Genomic DNA, 14590 nt, shown 5'->3' with positions numbered 1-14590 from the left:
CCCCATCACCCCACCCCCACCCCCAGCCCTGAGGCCCCTCCTGCAGGAAGGTGGGCCAGAAAGAGGCCCCGCCGGGTTTCCGGGCCCAACGCTCAACACCAGGCGCCTCGGCCGGGCCGCCAGCCACTCACCCAGGAACTCTCGCTTCTCGCTCTCGGTGCAGAGGCCGTAGCAGCGTGGGAAGGAGTCGGGGTTGGCCTGGACGCACCACAGCAGGCTCCGCAGGCTCACGCACAGCCCGATCTCCAGAGACAGCGGCACGTCAGGCCCGCCGGCCACGCGCCGGGCCAGCTCGGACCACTCTTAGTGCCCGCGGGCCTGGCTGGGCAGAGCCGGCTCCAGGGCCGTCCGCAGGCATTGCCCACACCCGGAAGGACACCAGCGGCCCAAGGCCTGGCGAGGATGCGTCGGGGGGGGGGGGGGGGGGGGGGCGGAGCCCTACAGGGAGCCCCGGGGGCAGCCGTCCACCTCATCCCTGCCCCTCTGTCAGCCTTGAGGGATTAGGGGACAGTGCCCTTGTTGCCAGGGAAGCCCCTTTACCCAATCTCTCCCCGGGGGTACACACAGGCCTGTCTGTCCCGGGCTGGCCCCGCCCCTAACCTCAGCCTTCAGGGTAAATGGGGAACGGCTGCCCGGAGGGGCTGGCGGCTGAAAGGGGGTGAGGGCAGGAAGTGCCCGTGTGGCAATGCCCCCCCCCCCGCAGCTGGAAGTCACAGCGCAGGTGAGGGTGGCCCGGCCCCCCTGGGATCCAGAGCCCCTTCAGGGCCCAGAGCCTGGGTCGGGCTGCGGTGGCAGCCGTCACCTGTCCTGTCCTGGGCTTGGCCTGTGCGCCTTGGGGCCGCCCAGGGACGCAGGGCGAGGGGCACAGGGGCTCTGGGGGGCGGTTTGAGGGCAGCAGCACAGAGCAGCTCTGGACACTGCTGCCGGGCGAGGCCAGCAGGAGGCTCCAGTCCTGGAGAGGCGCCCCCAGGGAACCAGTCCCCGTGTGGAGCTCCCGGCTCCGGAGGTGCTGGCATTTCAGGAGGCAGGGTGCTGCCCCGCCTGCGCCCCCAGCCCTCCCACTCACCTTGGTGGTGAAGGACGCCGTCTTCCCGTAGTGATTCAGCATCTGGTTGCAGCTCAGACTGTGATAGTCAATGATGTCCCTTTTGATTGTCCAGAGGAAGAATGGTGTTTCATTTTTTACCAACCTGGACTGGCAAGAAAAAGCCTTTATCCACACCCAGCACCCAAGGCTCACGCCTCTGACAACGGGACACACCAAGACTAAAGGAACCGGGGTTTAGGTGAGAAGTGGTGTGTGATTTCTGTGACTCTCCCATCCTGACTGTGGCCTCGCACGTTCCTTCAGGGTCTCCTGCGGGCTCACGTGGGAGCAGCTACCACACGGGGCTTCCGATGGCACAGGGGTGGGGGGCTTCGGGCTCTGGGCTCCAGGGGCCCCGAGTGGGGTCTGAGCTGCGCCCCCTGTGGGTACCCACGCCGGCCACAGGGACACACCACATGTGGACCTGGGAGAGTCCCCCTCCCTGGCCCCCGGGACACAGGCTCCTCCGCTGCCCCCGCACCTTCAGAATGCAGGGGCCCATGAGAGCAGCTGTCATTTGTCACAGTGTGTGATGAACCGTCATACACGGAAGCATAGACAGCGGCTTGGTGGCTCCCCGGGCGCCCGGGGTGAGAAACGGCCTTCGGTCCAGAGCTGACGCTCCCGCGCAGGCCCGGCCCCCTGCACCCACCCCCACCGACTCCTCACGCCCCCTAGCCGCGGACGGCCCCCCAGCCTCACGGTCGACTTTCACAGAAATGAATCTGCTCTGAGAACTTGCAGTGATGGGCTCCCCGGCCTGTCGGGTCCTTGCCCGTTTCTATTGGATCGTCATCTGCTCCTGACCTGTGAGCGTGTCACCTGTCCTGAGCATCAGCTCTTTTAACTCGTAAGCCCTGTAAGTACCTCCCTGAGTGGCTCGTCTTTTCGTTCTGTTCACGGGGTCACATGAGGGACAGGAGCTCTTCAGCGTGGTCAACGTGTCATGCTTGCTCGCGGTGGACGCTGTTTGGTCTTGTTTTAACTTTCTTCCCTCCCCTTGAGTCGCAGTGACCCTCTGTTACCGGCCAGCAGAGCCCTCCCGGGGCAGCACAGCTCTGCAAAGCCCGTCCCTGATGGCTGACCTGCCACCAGGGAGCATTGAGGCCCGGGAGCTGGGCCCTGAGGCAGCTGCCCTGCCCCGCAGGCAGGCGCTGCGTCCAGCAGACTCCACCGCCACCATCGCCGCCTGGGGGCTGTTCTGATCCTACCCCACAGGGTTTCCACAGATGACAGGCCCAGATGGCCTGCTCACACGTGGAGGCACACACGTGGACACTCAGAAACACGGGGCACACGGATGCACACGTGCACACGCATGCACACGCACGCACACACACGCATGTCCTCGAGGCCGGGCGTGACCGTGGCTTTGCCATATCTCTCCCCCCGCCCCCGGACGCGGCGCAAAGGCAGGTAAACGTCAGCCGAGGCCCCTCCGGAGCCCACGGGACCTACTATCACATCGTGGATGGCGTCTGTTTTCCCCAAAAAAGCCACTTCTTGAGTTTCTTTGCCTTCAGCACGTTTGCTTTCTGCAAACACAACACACAGGAGATGTCAGTGCATCACGGCCGGAAGGCGTGACCACAGCCGGGCCCACGACGGGGCCCAGTGTGGAGCAGGTGCCCCTGTGGGTCCCGAAAGGAGCAGGGTCAAGTCAGGCTCGGGTGTCCACCGCATGGCACCCCCGCCAGGGGCCGTGCCAGGGTCGGGGACCCGGGACCTGGGCAGGGCCGTGAGCTGGGTCTCAAGCACCGTGTGGGACGAGGCCCAGCACAGACCCTGGAGCCAAGAGGATAAAGACTTTGTGCAGAGCAGGGGGCAGGCACGGGTGGGGTCAGGGAGGACCAGTGACCAGGGGCTGGCTGCAGCGGGCACTGCAGGGGCCAGAGGAGGGACAGTCAAGGCCAGGCCGCTAAAGGACGATGAACACCATCCAGACACAGGCGGAGGTCTGGGCATGGACGGTGGGACACCAAGAAGTGACCAGTACCAGGGTTTGAAAGGGCTCGCCAGTGCCCGGACGCCCGGGGCGGGGGCCGGGAGGTGACTCCTTCCCCAAGGGTGAGGCCACAGCACAGGACCCGCAGAATCGACTCACATCTGGGTCCTTGTGACATGCACACAAACCTCTCACACCGAAACACAAGATGCCTCCGATACTCTACCTGGCGCTCCTTCCCCTCCGTCTCCGACCCTCGGAACGACCTTGGGCAGAAAGTGGAAGCTCCTCTCCGCCCAGCCCTCCTCCGCAGGGAGGCCCGGGCCACCGGGTAGTGTCCAGAGATGGAGATCTTTTCCGTGAATTTCAAGAGTGTGTTTGAAATTAAAGAATTGAAAACGAGTTAATGTTGTCTCTGCAAGAGGAGGCTACTCCCAGGATGACACAGGCCGCACCGGCGGGAAGACACCTGTGTTCTGCTCCGAGAAAATCACCCAGGAGCGCTGGGACGGCCGACGGGTTGGGGCCGGGCAGCCCCCGGACAGGCCCACTCCACCGTGTGTGCGCCTGCTGCCCCAAACGTGGAGGCCAGGAGGCACAGCACAGCCAGGACCTCGGTGCGTCCTGAGGCTCAGACCCCAGCTCAGGGCAGCTCCAGGTCTGAAAGGTGGGATGAGGGACAGGGCCCGAGGGCCTGTGCTCTGCGGCTTCCTTTTCTCTGCAGAGGTGGCCGCCCCTCAGGCCTGGGGTGGGGGAGCTGCCCGAGGTTTGAGAGGAGAGGGGGGAACAAATGCCCACCAATGGCTGGAGGGGCAGTGCGAACTGCCCAGGGCCAGCACCAGGGGAGCTGGGGACTCTGCCCATCACTGCGGGAATGAGGCCAGCTGCCAAGGGCCAGGCAGGGAGTTGGTAGCTTGCGTCCTCTGCCTTCCCAGACGAGGGACAGGGGGCAGGAGAGTGATGGTCATGCTGGAGCCCCAGGGCCCATGCTGCTGAGGACACAGCCTGGACACATCCGTTGGACAGGGTCAGAGGGCAGCAGCTGCAGGGCAGGGTCAGGGAACAGGGGTATGGTCAGCAGTGAGCTTAGGGCCTCATGAGCTTGTGAGAGCAGGAGAGGAGGCCAGGGCAGCAGGGGGAGGCCGCTCAAACTCACTAGGGTCCCTAATTAGACTCTGGATTTGAAAGACAGATTATCCTGGGTGGGCCTGACCTAATCAGGTGTGCCGCTTAAAAGCGGGTCCAGGATTCTCTCAAGTCAGAGACTGAAAACAGCAGAGACTGTCTCTCTCCACCGCTGGCTTTGAAGAAGGTGCCACAAGGAAATTAATTCTGCCAACAAGTTGAGGAAGCTTGGATGCAGGTCCTTCCCCTGTTGAGCCTTCAGATGAGACCCCATCTGGCTGATGCTTCATTTCACCCTTGACAGACACTGAGCAGAGGACCCAGCCTGGACCCCTGACCCACAGGAGATAATACGTGGTGTGTTTAAGCAGCTAAATTCATGGTGATTTGTCAAGCAGCACTGGCAGCTAACACGGGTCCCAGGGGGAAGACTGGGAACACATGCCAAGAACGTGTGGGCTTGTGGCCAGATGCTGAGAGCTCAAGTCCCAGTGCCCACACGAAAGACCTCCAAGCCCCCTTCTAGTCAGAACCTGAGTCCAAAGCCTGGCCTCACCCTCAACAGGGCCGTGCACCACGACAGGGGCCACTGTGAGGAGAGGCGGGCAGGGAGTATGACAACAGCAGGAATGTCAGTGCCCTGCAGCTCCAGCAAGACCTCCCAGCCACCTCCAATCCTCTCCTTAACTGGAGTCAAACTGAATGACTTCAGAAAATCTGATTAACTTTAATAAGTCAGCACAGGACAATACATAAAGGGAACTACAAAATGACAAAAAAGAGTACAAGATTTCTAACACAAGAGAGGGGAAAATGGAATAATAAAAAGTAATCAGTCCACAAGGAAGCATGAAAGGAGAGGAAAACTGAGCAGACAGTGCAAACCAAATGAATGAAACACGATGGGAATATACCAGTGTTTAATTATAGATAAATACACAAAATGCTCCAGTTAAAATGTAAAGAGTGCCAGACTATGTCTTTTTTTTAATCTAAATCTATGTTGTTCACAGGAGAAAATCAAAAGCACAACCCTACAGATAGATAAAAAATAAAAGGATCTATATATGAGACAGAATAGCCTTTGGGACAAATAAACATCACTAAAGTAAAGAAAATCATCCCATAATTTAAAGAAAACATTCAATTCACCAGAAAGATACATTTGCACCCATTAAGATGGCTATAAATTATATAGAGCAAAAACTGGCAGAAACACAAAGTAGGCAAATCCCCAATTACAATAGGATATTTAACATGCTTCTCTCAGTAAATTAGAGAACACAGAGACAAAAAATCTCAGTAAGGCTAGAAGACTTCAACAACGCAAATAACAAGCTCTACCCTGATGGCTGTGAATATAGCACTCCACATCAACTTTTATATAAATTAACAAAATGCTAGGTATAAAACACTTCTGAACACATTTCAGTGGAATAACATTGTACCCATTATATTCTCAACCACAGGCAAACTAGAAATCAATAATAAAATAACTAGAAAAGTAGCCACCAGTTTAGAAATTAAGAACGATAGTTTTAAGTAACACACAATCAATGAAAAGCAATAATATGAATTATAAAATACTTTGAACTGAATCTCATCAAAAACACTACAAAATGAAGTCTTTTGAAATGCAGCTAAAGCTGTACTTAGTGGGATGTTTGTAGCCCTGAATGTTTATATGTTTTAAGGTCTCAGAAGAAAATCTGAAAATTAAATTCTACTTATATGAAGCCCCAGAAAGGACAGTGGTAGGAAAGCACCAAGAGCACATCCGTGGTTGCCAGGATTGGGGAATAACTAGGGCGGGAGGCAGCTTCCAAGGGGGCAGAGGTGCTCTGTCATGCCTGCAGGGGTTCATGCTGATTGCATACGTCACCTGTGCTGTGCTGCTCTCTCCAGGTACATGCAGCCCATCGCAGCCCGAGCTGTGCATTTATGATCTGTGCACTCGCACGTGTGTGCTGTGCTTCAGAAGAAAGTTAAGGGAATGAGCACATTGCCACGTGTTAACGTGTGTTGGATTTGTCAGTGCTTTTCCCCACTGTCCTAGCCTGAGCAACGCGAACGCGTGATAAGGACAGAGGATCATGTTCTCAAAGTGGTAGCCGTGGAGCCACCTGCCCCCCTTTGAAGAACGCTTGTCCTTCTTTATCTCCCCCAAATTCTCCCGTTCTGGTGAAAGGTAGGCCTCCCCCTTGAGCAAGTGGGTGGGTATGCCAGCTGCCCCACTTGAGCCCCAGAGTTCCTCTCCTGGGCACAAACGCCTCTCACATGCAAGTGTCCTCACCGTGTCACCCGGGGGCCTGGGGCGGGGGGAGAGGATGGGAGGGGGTCTGTGAGTCACTAGGAGTCTGTCCCTTGTCTGGGATGAGTGTCCACAGCTGCAGTCACACGACTGCACGGCTGCAGGAGAGATTTTTACCGTGTACGTGTCTGTGTTTTTTGAATTTTGAAAGCATTACCTCTTTCAAAAGTACAGCTGAAACATAAAGTAACTGGCAGAAGCCTCCACGCGGGGGCCAGGACTGCGGGGGCCGCCTCACCTGGGCGGGGGGGGGGGCGTCAGAGGCAATGAACTCACTCTCCAAGTTCCAAAACGAACTTCTGTTCTTAAAAGTACCCCTCCCACCGAGCCCCAGAGAGCATTTACCTTGATTGCCTTGTCCGTTAGTTGTCTTGCTATTTTGTATTTGTCTAATTTGGGGGAAGAAATCAAAGTCTTGGGAAATTCCTCGTTTTAATTCTGCAAAAGAGAAACAGACATCAAGGCAAAGGAAAGAAGTAACAGAAAGAGTGAACAAGTGACATTCGGACTCAGGAGACACCAGCCCCATCCCCATGTCCAGCCCCCATGGCACTCGGTCAGCCCTCAGCCTCTGCCTGGGCCAGCCTTCTGGCCACCAGCCCCTCTGGGTTCCTCTCTGGGCCCTGGCCACCAGACTCCCATCAGCACACAGCAAGCGTAGCAGCGTCCATATAAACATTACAATGAAAACCCTCATCCCTGCACCCTGCCCACTCCCTCCTCCACCTCTCGGCTCTCCTCTCTCCACAGCCCGTCTGCTGGCTCCACCACAGACAAGCTCGGGCCAAGGTCACACATGCACAGGCCAATCCCGTGGCCACTCCCTGCTTCCTGGCCTCTGCCAGCACTGGACACTCAGCCGGCCGGTCCCTGCTCCCCTGAGCCCCGCTCTCCCTCCCTCACTGCCGCCCCTTCTCTCTCCGCACGCCCTGCCTGTGGCCAGGCCCAGGCCTGGACCACAGACATCTGTGCTTCACCTCCCCATCCACCCTGGGCCATCTCATCCCAGATGGTGGCTTGAATTCCACGGAGCAGATGCTCCTGCAACGTACACACCCCGGCAGACCATCCGACCTCCCGACGCCTCCTGGACCCATGGTCCCTGAACATCCAAAGAGCATTCCAGGTGGGCATGCAGGCAGTGGACACCCCGGCCACCCACCCACCTGCTCCACCTGCAGCTCCCTCCACCCCGTGGACCCCAGAGACCCACGTCCTCGGAGCCAACTGATGCAGGCAAGGGAGAGCACTGAGGCCCTAAGCGGGGGTGGGGCTGCAGCAGCGGCCCGTCCACACGGAGACGGGAGCCCTAGCCCCACCTGGGGACACACGGTAACTGGACGTGGGTCACAGGCGCAAGTGTGAAAGCGTGCACAGGAGCCGGGAGGGGCTCTCAGAACCTCGGGCAAGGCAGCAAGCCCGAGATGCTCCACAAAAGCACTGACCATCGAAGCTAAGATGGGCAAATCAGACTTTATCAAAATTGAAATGTTCTCCTCAGCTAAGAAAACGAGAAGGCAAACCCTAGACTGGGGAGAAAAAAATTACAATACATTCAACTGACAAAGCAGACACCAAGGTGCATCTGAGGGCTTCCACACGTGGGGAGTTCTGGACAAAGTCAGTTACAAACCAGAGCAGGGCTGGCAGGACCACCAGGAGGACAAAGTAGCCTCAGCTGCAGATAGTGACAGGCACTGCCCTCGGTCACTGACACAACCACAAAGGTCAGTGAGGACGAGGATTGAATGTGACTGTCCAACCCTCACCTCACACGCACACAGAACACCTCATTCAGTGGCCGCCATCCTGCCCATTCCAGGACACAGGGAACATTTATTAAAATTGACCACGGAGATGTTCTTAACCAATTTCAAAGGGACAGTAGCCACATAGATCATGTCCCCTGATCACAGAGCCGTGAAGACAAAGTAACAACAGGAGATTAACACCCATTTCACAAATGTGCTTCTGAATAACCCGCGTCAAAGAAGAGATCGGGATAAAAAGTAATGCATGTTTCTTAACTAAATGAGAGTTAAAATACCAAGTATCGAATCTTGTAGCTAGGTTCTGTTTATAAAGCGATTTTTAGCTGTAGATGCAAATAGTGGAAAATAATAAAGGCTAGGGACAGTCAGTGAAGCATCCATCTCAGATATTAGAAAGATCACCTCAAAGTCAAACCCAAAGAAATCACCAGAAAACTACCAGCAAATTCAAACCCAAACAAATTATCAATACCAGATATTACCAGAGGAGACATTAATAAAATGTTTTTTGGGGGACTTCCCTGGTGGCACAGTGGTTAAGAATCTGCCTGCCAACGCAGGGGACACGGGTTCGATCCCTGGTCCAGGAAGATCCCACATGCTGTGGAGCAACTAAGCCCGTGCGCCACAACTACTGAGCCCGTGTGCCACAACCACTGAGCCTGCGCCTAGAGCTTGTGCTCCACAACAGGAGAAGCCACTGCAATGAGAAGCCCGTGCACCACAACGAAGAGTAGCCCCCGCTCTCCGCAACTAGAGAAAGCCTGCGTGCAGCAATGAAGACCCAACACAGCCAAAATTAAAAATAAATAATTTTTTTAAGAAAACCCACAAATGTACCACAGAGAAAATTAGCAAAACCAAAAGTTGGATCTTTGAAACATTTTTTTTCAAATTGATAAACCTCTAAATAGACTGACCACAACACTATGAGACTAGAAATCAACTACAAGAAAAAAAACTGCAAAAAACACAAACAGGTGGAGGGTAAACAATATGCTACTAAACAGCCAATGAGTGACTGAAGAAATCAAAGAGGAAATTTAAAAATATCTGGAGACAAATAAAAATGGAAACACAACAATCCAAACTCTGTCAGACATACAACAAAAGCAGTTCTAAGAGGGAAGTTGTAGCAATACAAGCCTACCTCAGGACACAGGAAAAATCTCAAATAAACAAGCTAATCTTACACCTAAAGCGACTAGAAAAAGAAGAACAAAGGAAACCCAAAGTTAGTAGAAGGAAAGAAATCACAAAGATCAGAGCAGAAATAAATGAAATAGAGACTAAAAAAAAAAAACAATGGAAAAGATCAATGAAACTAAAAGCTGGTTCTTTGAAAAGGTAAACAAAATTGATAAATCTTTAGCTGCACTCATCAAGAAGAAAAGGAAGAGGGCCCAAATCAATAAAATCAGAAATGAAAAAGGAGAAGTTACAACCCACACCACAGAAATATAAAGGATCATAAGAGACTACTGCAAGCAACTCTATGCCAATACAGTGGACAACCTAGAAGAAATGGACAAATTCTTAGAAAGGTACACTCTCCCAGGACTGAACCAGGAAGAAACAGAAAATATGAACAGACCAATTACCAGTATTGAAATTGAATTAGTAATTTAAAAATTCCCAACCAGCAAAAGTCCAGGATCAGATGGCTGCACAGGTAAATTCTACCAAACATTTAGAGAAGAGTTAACACCTATCCTTCTGAAACTCTTCCAAAAAACTGCAAAGGAAGAAACACTTACAAACTCATTCTATGAGGCCACCATCACCCTGATACCAAAACCAGACAAAGATATCACAAAAAAAGAAAATTACAGGCCAATATCACTGCTGAACATAGATGCAAATATCCTCAACAAAATACCAGAAAACTGAATCCAACAATACATTAAAAGGATCATACACCATGATCAAGTGGGATTTATCCCAGGGATGCAAGGATTTTTCAATATCCACAAATCAGTCAACATGATACACCACATTAACAAACTGAAGAAAAAAAACCCACATGATCATCTCAATAGATGAAGGAAAGGCTTTTGACAAAATTCAACATCATTTATGATTAAAACTCCCCAGAAAGCAGGCTTAGAGGGAACCTACCTCAACATAATAAAGTCCATATATGACAAACCCACAGCTAACATCATACTCAGTGGTGAAAAGCGTTACCTCTAAGATAAGGAGCAAGACAAGGATGCCCACTCTCACCACTTTTATTCAACATAATTTTGGAAGTCCTAGCCACAGAAATCAGAGAAGAGAAAGAAATAAAAGGAACCGAATTGGAAAGGAAGAAGTAAAGCTGTCACTGTTTGCAGATGACATGATACTATACATAGAGAATCCTAAAGATGCCACCAGAAAACTACTAGAGCTCATCAGTGAATTCAGGACAAAGTTGTAGGATACAAAATTAATATACAGAAATCTGTTGCATTTCTATATACTAACAACAAAAGATCAGAAAGAGAAATTAAGAAAACAATCCCATTTATCATTGCATCAAAAAGAATAAAATACCTGGGGATAAACCTACCTAAGCAGGCAAAAAACCTGTAGTCCAAAAACTATAAGATGCTGATGAAAGAAATTGAAGATGACACAAACAGATGAAAAGATATACCGTGTTCTTGGATTGGAAGAATCAATATATTAAAATGACTGCACTAGCCAAAGCAATCTATAGATTTAATTCAATCCCTATCAAATTACCAATGGCATTTTTCACAAAACTAGAACAAATAGTTTTTAAATTTGTATGGAAACACAAAAGACCCTGAATAGCCAAAACAATCTTGAGAAAGAAGAATGGAGCTGGCGGTATCACACTCCCTGACTTCAGACTATACTACAAAGCTACAGTAATCAGAACAGTATGGTACTGGCACAAAAACAGAAATATAGATCAATGGATAGAGAGCCCAGAAATAAACCCATGTACTTATGGTCAATTAATCTATGAGGCAAGGATGTACAATGGAGAAAAGACAGCCTCTTCAATAAGTGGTGCTCGGAAAACTGGACAGCTACAGGTAAAAGAATGAAATTAGAACATTCTCTAACACCGTATACAAAAATAAACTCAAAATGGATTAAAGACCTAAATGTAAGACTGGCTAAAACTCCTAGAGGAAAACATAGGGAGAACACTCTTTGACATAAATTGTAGCAATATTTTTTTGATCCATCTCCTAAAGTAATGAAAATAAAAGCAAAAATAAACAAATGGTACCTAATTAAACTTAAAAGCTTTTGCACAGCAAAGGAAACCATAAACAAAATGAAAAGACAACCTATGGACTGGAAGAACAAATTTGCAGATGATGCAACTGACAAGGGATTAATTTCCAAAATATATAAACAGCTCAGTATCAAACAAACAAACAAACAACCCAATCAAAAAATGGGATTTAGAAGATCTAAACAGACATTTCTCCAAAGAAGACATACAAATGGCAATAGGCTCATGAAAAGATGCTCAATATCACTAATTACTAGAAAAATGCAAGTCAAAACTACAATGAGGTATCACCTCACACCAGTCAGAATGGCCACCATCAAAAAGTCTACAAATAATAAATGCTGGAAAGGGTGTGGGGAAAGGGAACCCTCCTACACTGTTGGTGGGAATGTAAATTGGTGTAGCCACTATGGAGAACAGAATGAAGGTTACTTAGAAAACTAAAAATAGGGTTACCATATGATCTAGCAATCCCACTCCTGGGTGTATAGCTGGAAAAGACGAAAACTCTAATTTGAAAAGGTACATGCACCCCCATGTTCACAGCAGCACTATTTACAGTAGCTAAGACATGGAAGCGACCTAAATGTCCATCAACAGATGAATGAATAAAGAAGATGTGGTATACATATATATACATATACAATGAAATATTACTCAGCCACAAAAAAGAATGAAATAGTGCCATTTGTAGCAACATGGATGGACCTAGAGATTATCATATTAAGTGAAGTAAGTCAGATAGAGAAAGACAAATATCATTTGATATCACTTATATGTGGAATCTAAAAAAATGATACAAATGAACTTACTTACAAAACAGAAATAGATTCACAGATATAAAAAACAAATTTACGGTTACCAAAGGAGAAAGGTTGGGGGGAGGGATAAATTAGGAGTTTGAGATTAACAGATACACACTACTATCTACAAAATAAATACACAACAAGGACCTGCTGTATAGCATAGGGAACAATATCTTGTAATAACCTATAATGGAAAAGGATCTGAAAAAGCGTATATATATATATATATATATATATATATATATATAGAGAGAGAGAGAGAGAGAGAGAGAGAGAGAGGGAGCTGAATCACTCTGCTGTGCACCTGAAATGAACACAACATTGTAAATCAACTACACTTCAATAAAAAAAGATATTATGAACATCCACATGTCAATAATTTGGCAATTCATATGAAATGGACATTTTCCTTAAACGACACTGCTTATCAAAAGTGACATAAAAGAAATAGAAAATCCAGATGGGCCTATTTCTGTTAAACAAATTAACTCCATATTTAAAATGTTTCCCACAATGAAGCCAGGCCTAGATGGCGTTACAGGTCAATCTGTCCAAATATTTCAGAGAAAAAAAACCCCCCAAAACCCCCATATAAACCCTTTCACTAAAGAGGAAAGTAGAAAAGCCTTTTCAACCCTTTCTTTTCTTTTTTCTTTTTCAAGTTTTTTTTTATGAGGTCATACGTTTAACACCAAAATCTGACAAGGACCTTTTTAAAAGAAAGAAATATTACAAGCCAATCTTGCTCATAAAAATAGACACAAAAATCTTAAAATATTTGTAAATCAAATCCAGTGACATATAAAACAATACACTCGACCATGTGGTATTTGTTTTAGGGATATAAAGTTTGTTTAATATTTGAAAATCCATAACGTAATCATTTGATAGACTAAAGGAAAAAATATGCGGAAGAAAACATATGATAAAATGTAATAACTACTTGTTTTAAAACTCTCAGTAAACTAGGAATAAAGGGAACTTCCTTTAAAACTTATAGCAACAAGAATTTATAGGTGTTTAATTTATAATTTCTGTGAATGACAACTTAATTAAAAGATACTTGTACGTTTTATAGGGAAAGTATTAACCACTAGGGCTTAGAGAAAGGTATCCTGGTGAACCTGGATCAGTTTAGGGCCTCTGTATTATAACTATAAACTAGGTTCTAAAATGAAAATTCAATATTTTAGATAAATTTGCCAAAGAAAACTTGACAGTCAAAGAAATGTGAAAAAAAATCATGTTTAAAAAATTTTTAAAACCTTATACATCATATTTCATGGTGAAACACTGAGTGCTTTCCTCCTGAGTGTGGAAACAAAAAAAGATGTCCACTATATCATATCTATTCAACATTATACTCAAAAGTGCTAGCCCATGCAACAATGCAAGAAAAGGAAATAAGAGGTATAAAGACTGAAAAGATCTGCAGGTGATGATTGTGTATGTAATAAATCTAATTATATGAGTTAGTAGTGTATTTACCAAGGTCACCAACCACCAAGCCAGGAAAATGAATTCAACTGTATTTCTATACACTAGAGAAAATTAGAAAATGAAACTCAAACATGCCACGTACAGCAGTGTTAAGCCTGGATTATCTGGGAGTGATTCTAACAAAAGGTCTTGCACACCTGTAACTAAAAGTGGGAACCTTACTGACAAGAATGAAAGACCTAATGTTCATGGTCAGAAGTCTGGATATTAAGATGTTAATTCTCACCCCAATTGATCTACACAATCAATGGAATCACAAAATCCCAGCAGGACTCGTGTGTGTGTGTGTGTGTGTGTGTGTGTGTGTGTGTGTGTGTGTGTGTGTGTGTTGGGGGGGGGCTTATATTAACAATCAATTCTAAAAATGCAAAAGTCCAAGAAAACCTGAGCACATCTTGAAGAACAAAGTCAGAGAAATATTAAGACTTATTACGAGGCTCCTGGAATTAAAGAAGGCACTTCGGAATAAGGACGGGCAGACAGATCAACAGAACAGACGGATGCCCCCTCCCTGAGCCTGAGCTCGGCGGTCCCTTTCAGGAAAGCCAGGGCGGCGGGCCCAGGACAATACTGACTAGATTCTCCTCTCTGCTCCCCTTCCGACGACGCAGACGGTTCCATTCCAGCCTAGGCGGCCTCGGGCACCTCAACTTTCCTCCCTTCCACTGCCTGGACCCCTGCAAGGGGGTATCAGTGCTGATAGAAGCAGGGAACTCAGAGGGGCGAGAGCAGGGCGGGGGTGGAGGGGGAAGTCTGGGGCTGGGGGGGCGCAGGCTAGGGTCGGG

At 48.6% G+C, this 14590-nt stretch overlaps 1 protein-coding gene across 1 annotated transcript in view; it reads right to left on the bottom strand.

Moving 5' to 3' along the window:
* Window positions 1-14590, bottom strand: part of TTLL8 (tubulin tyrosine ligase like 8) — a 61996-nt gene that overhangs the window by 45872 nt on the left and 1534 nt on the right. The window contains 7 exon segments of the mRNA XM_007454084.1: window positions 132-243; window positions 1067-1195; window positions 2546-2622; window positions 3259-3336; window positions 3339-3384; window positions 6793-6879; window positions 6881-6906. Of these exon segments, the coding sequence (XP_007454146.1) occupies window positions 132-243; window positions 1067-1195; window positions 2546-2622; window positions 3259-3336; window positions 3339-3384; window positions 6793-6879; window positions 6881-6906 (555 nt within the window).

Source organism: Lipotes vexillifer, unplaced genomic scaffold, assembly GCF_000442215.2.
Source record: "Lipotes vexillifer unplaced genomic scaffold, Lipotes_vexillifer_v1.1 scaffold382, whole genome shotgun sequence".
NCBI classification, from domain to species: domain Eukaryota; kingdom Metazoa; phylum Chordata; class Mammalia; order Artiodactyla; family Lipotidae; genus Lipotes; species Lipotes vexillifer.
Note: the sequence above shows the minus strand (reverse complement) of the source record. Positions and strands in the feature narration are given on the sequence as shown.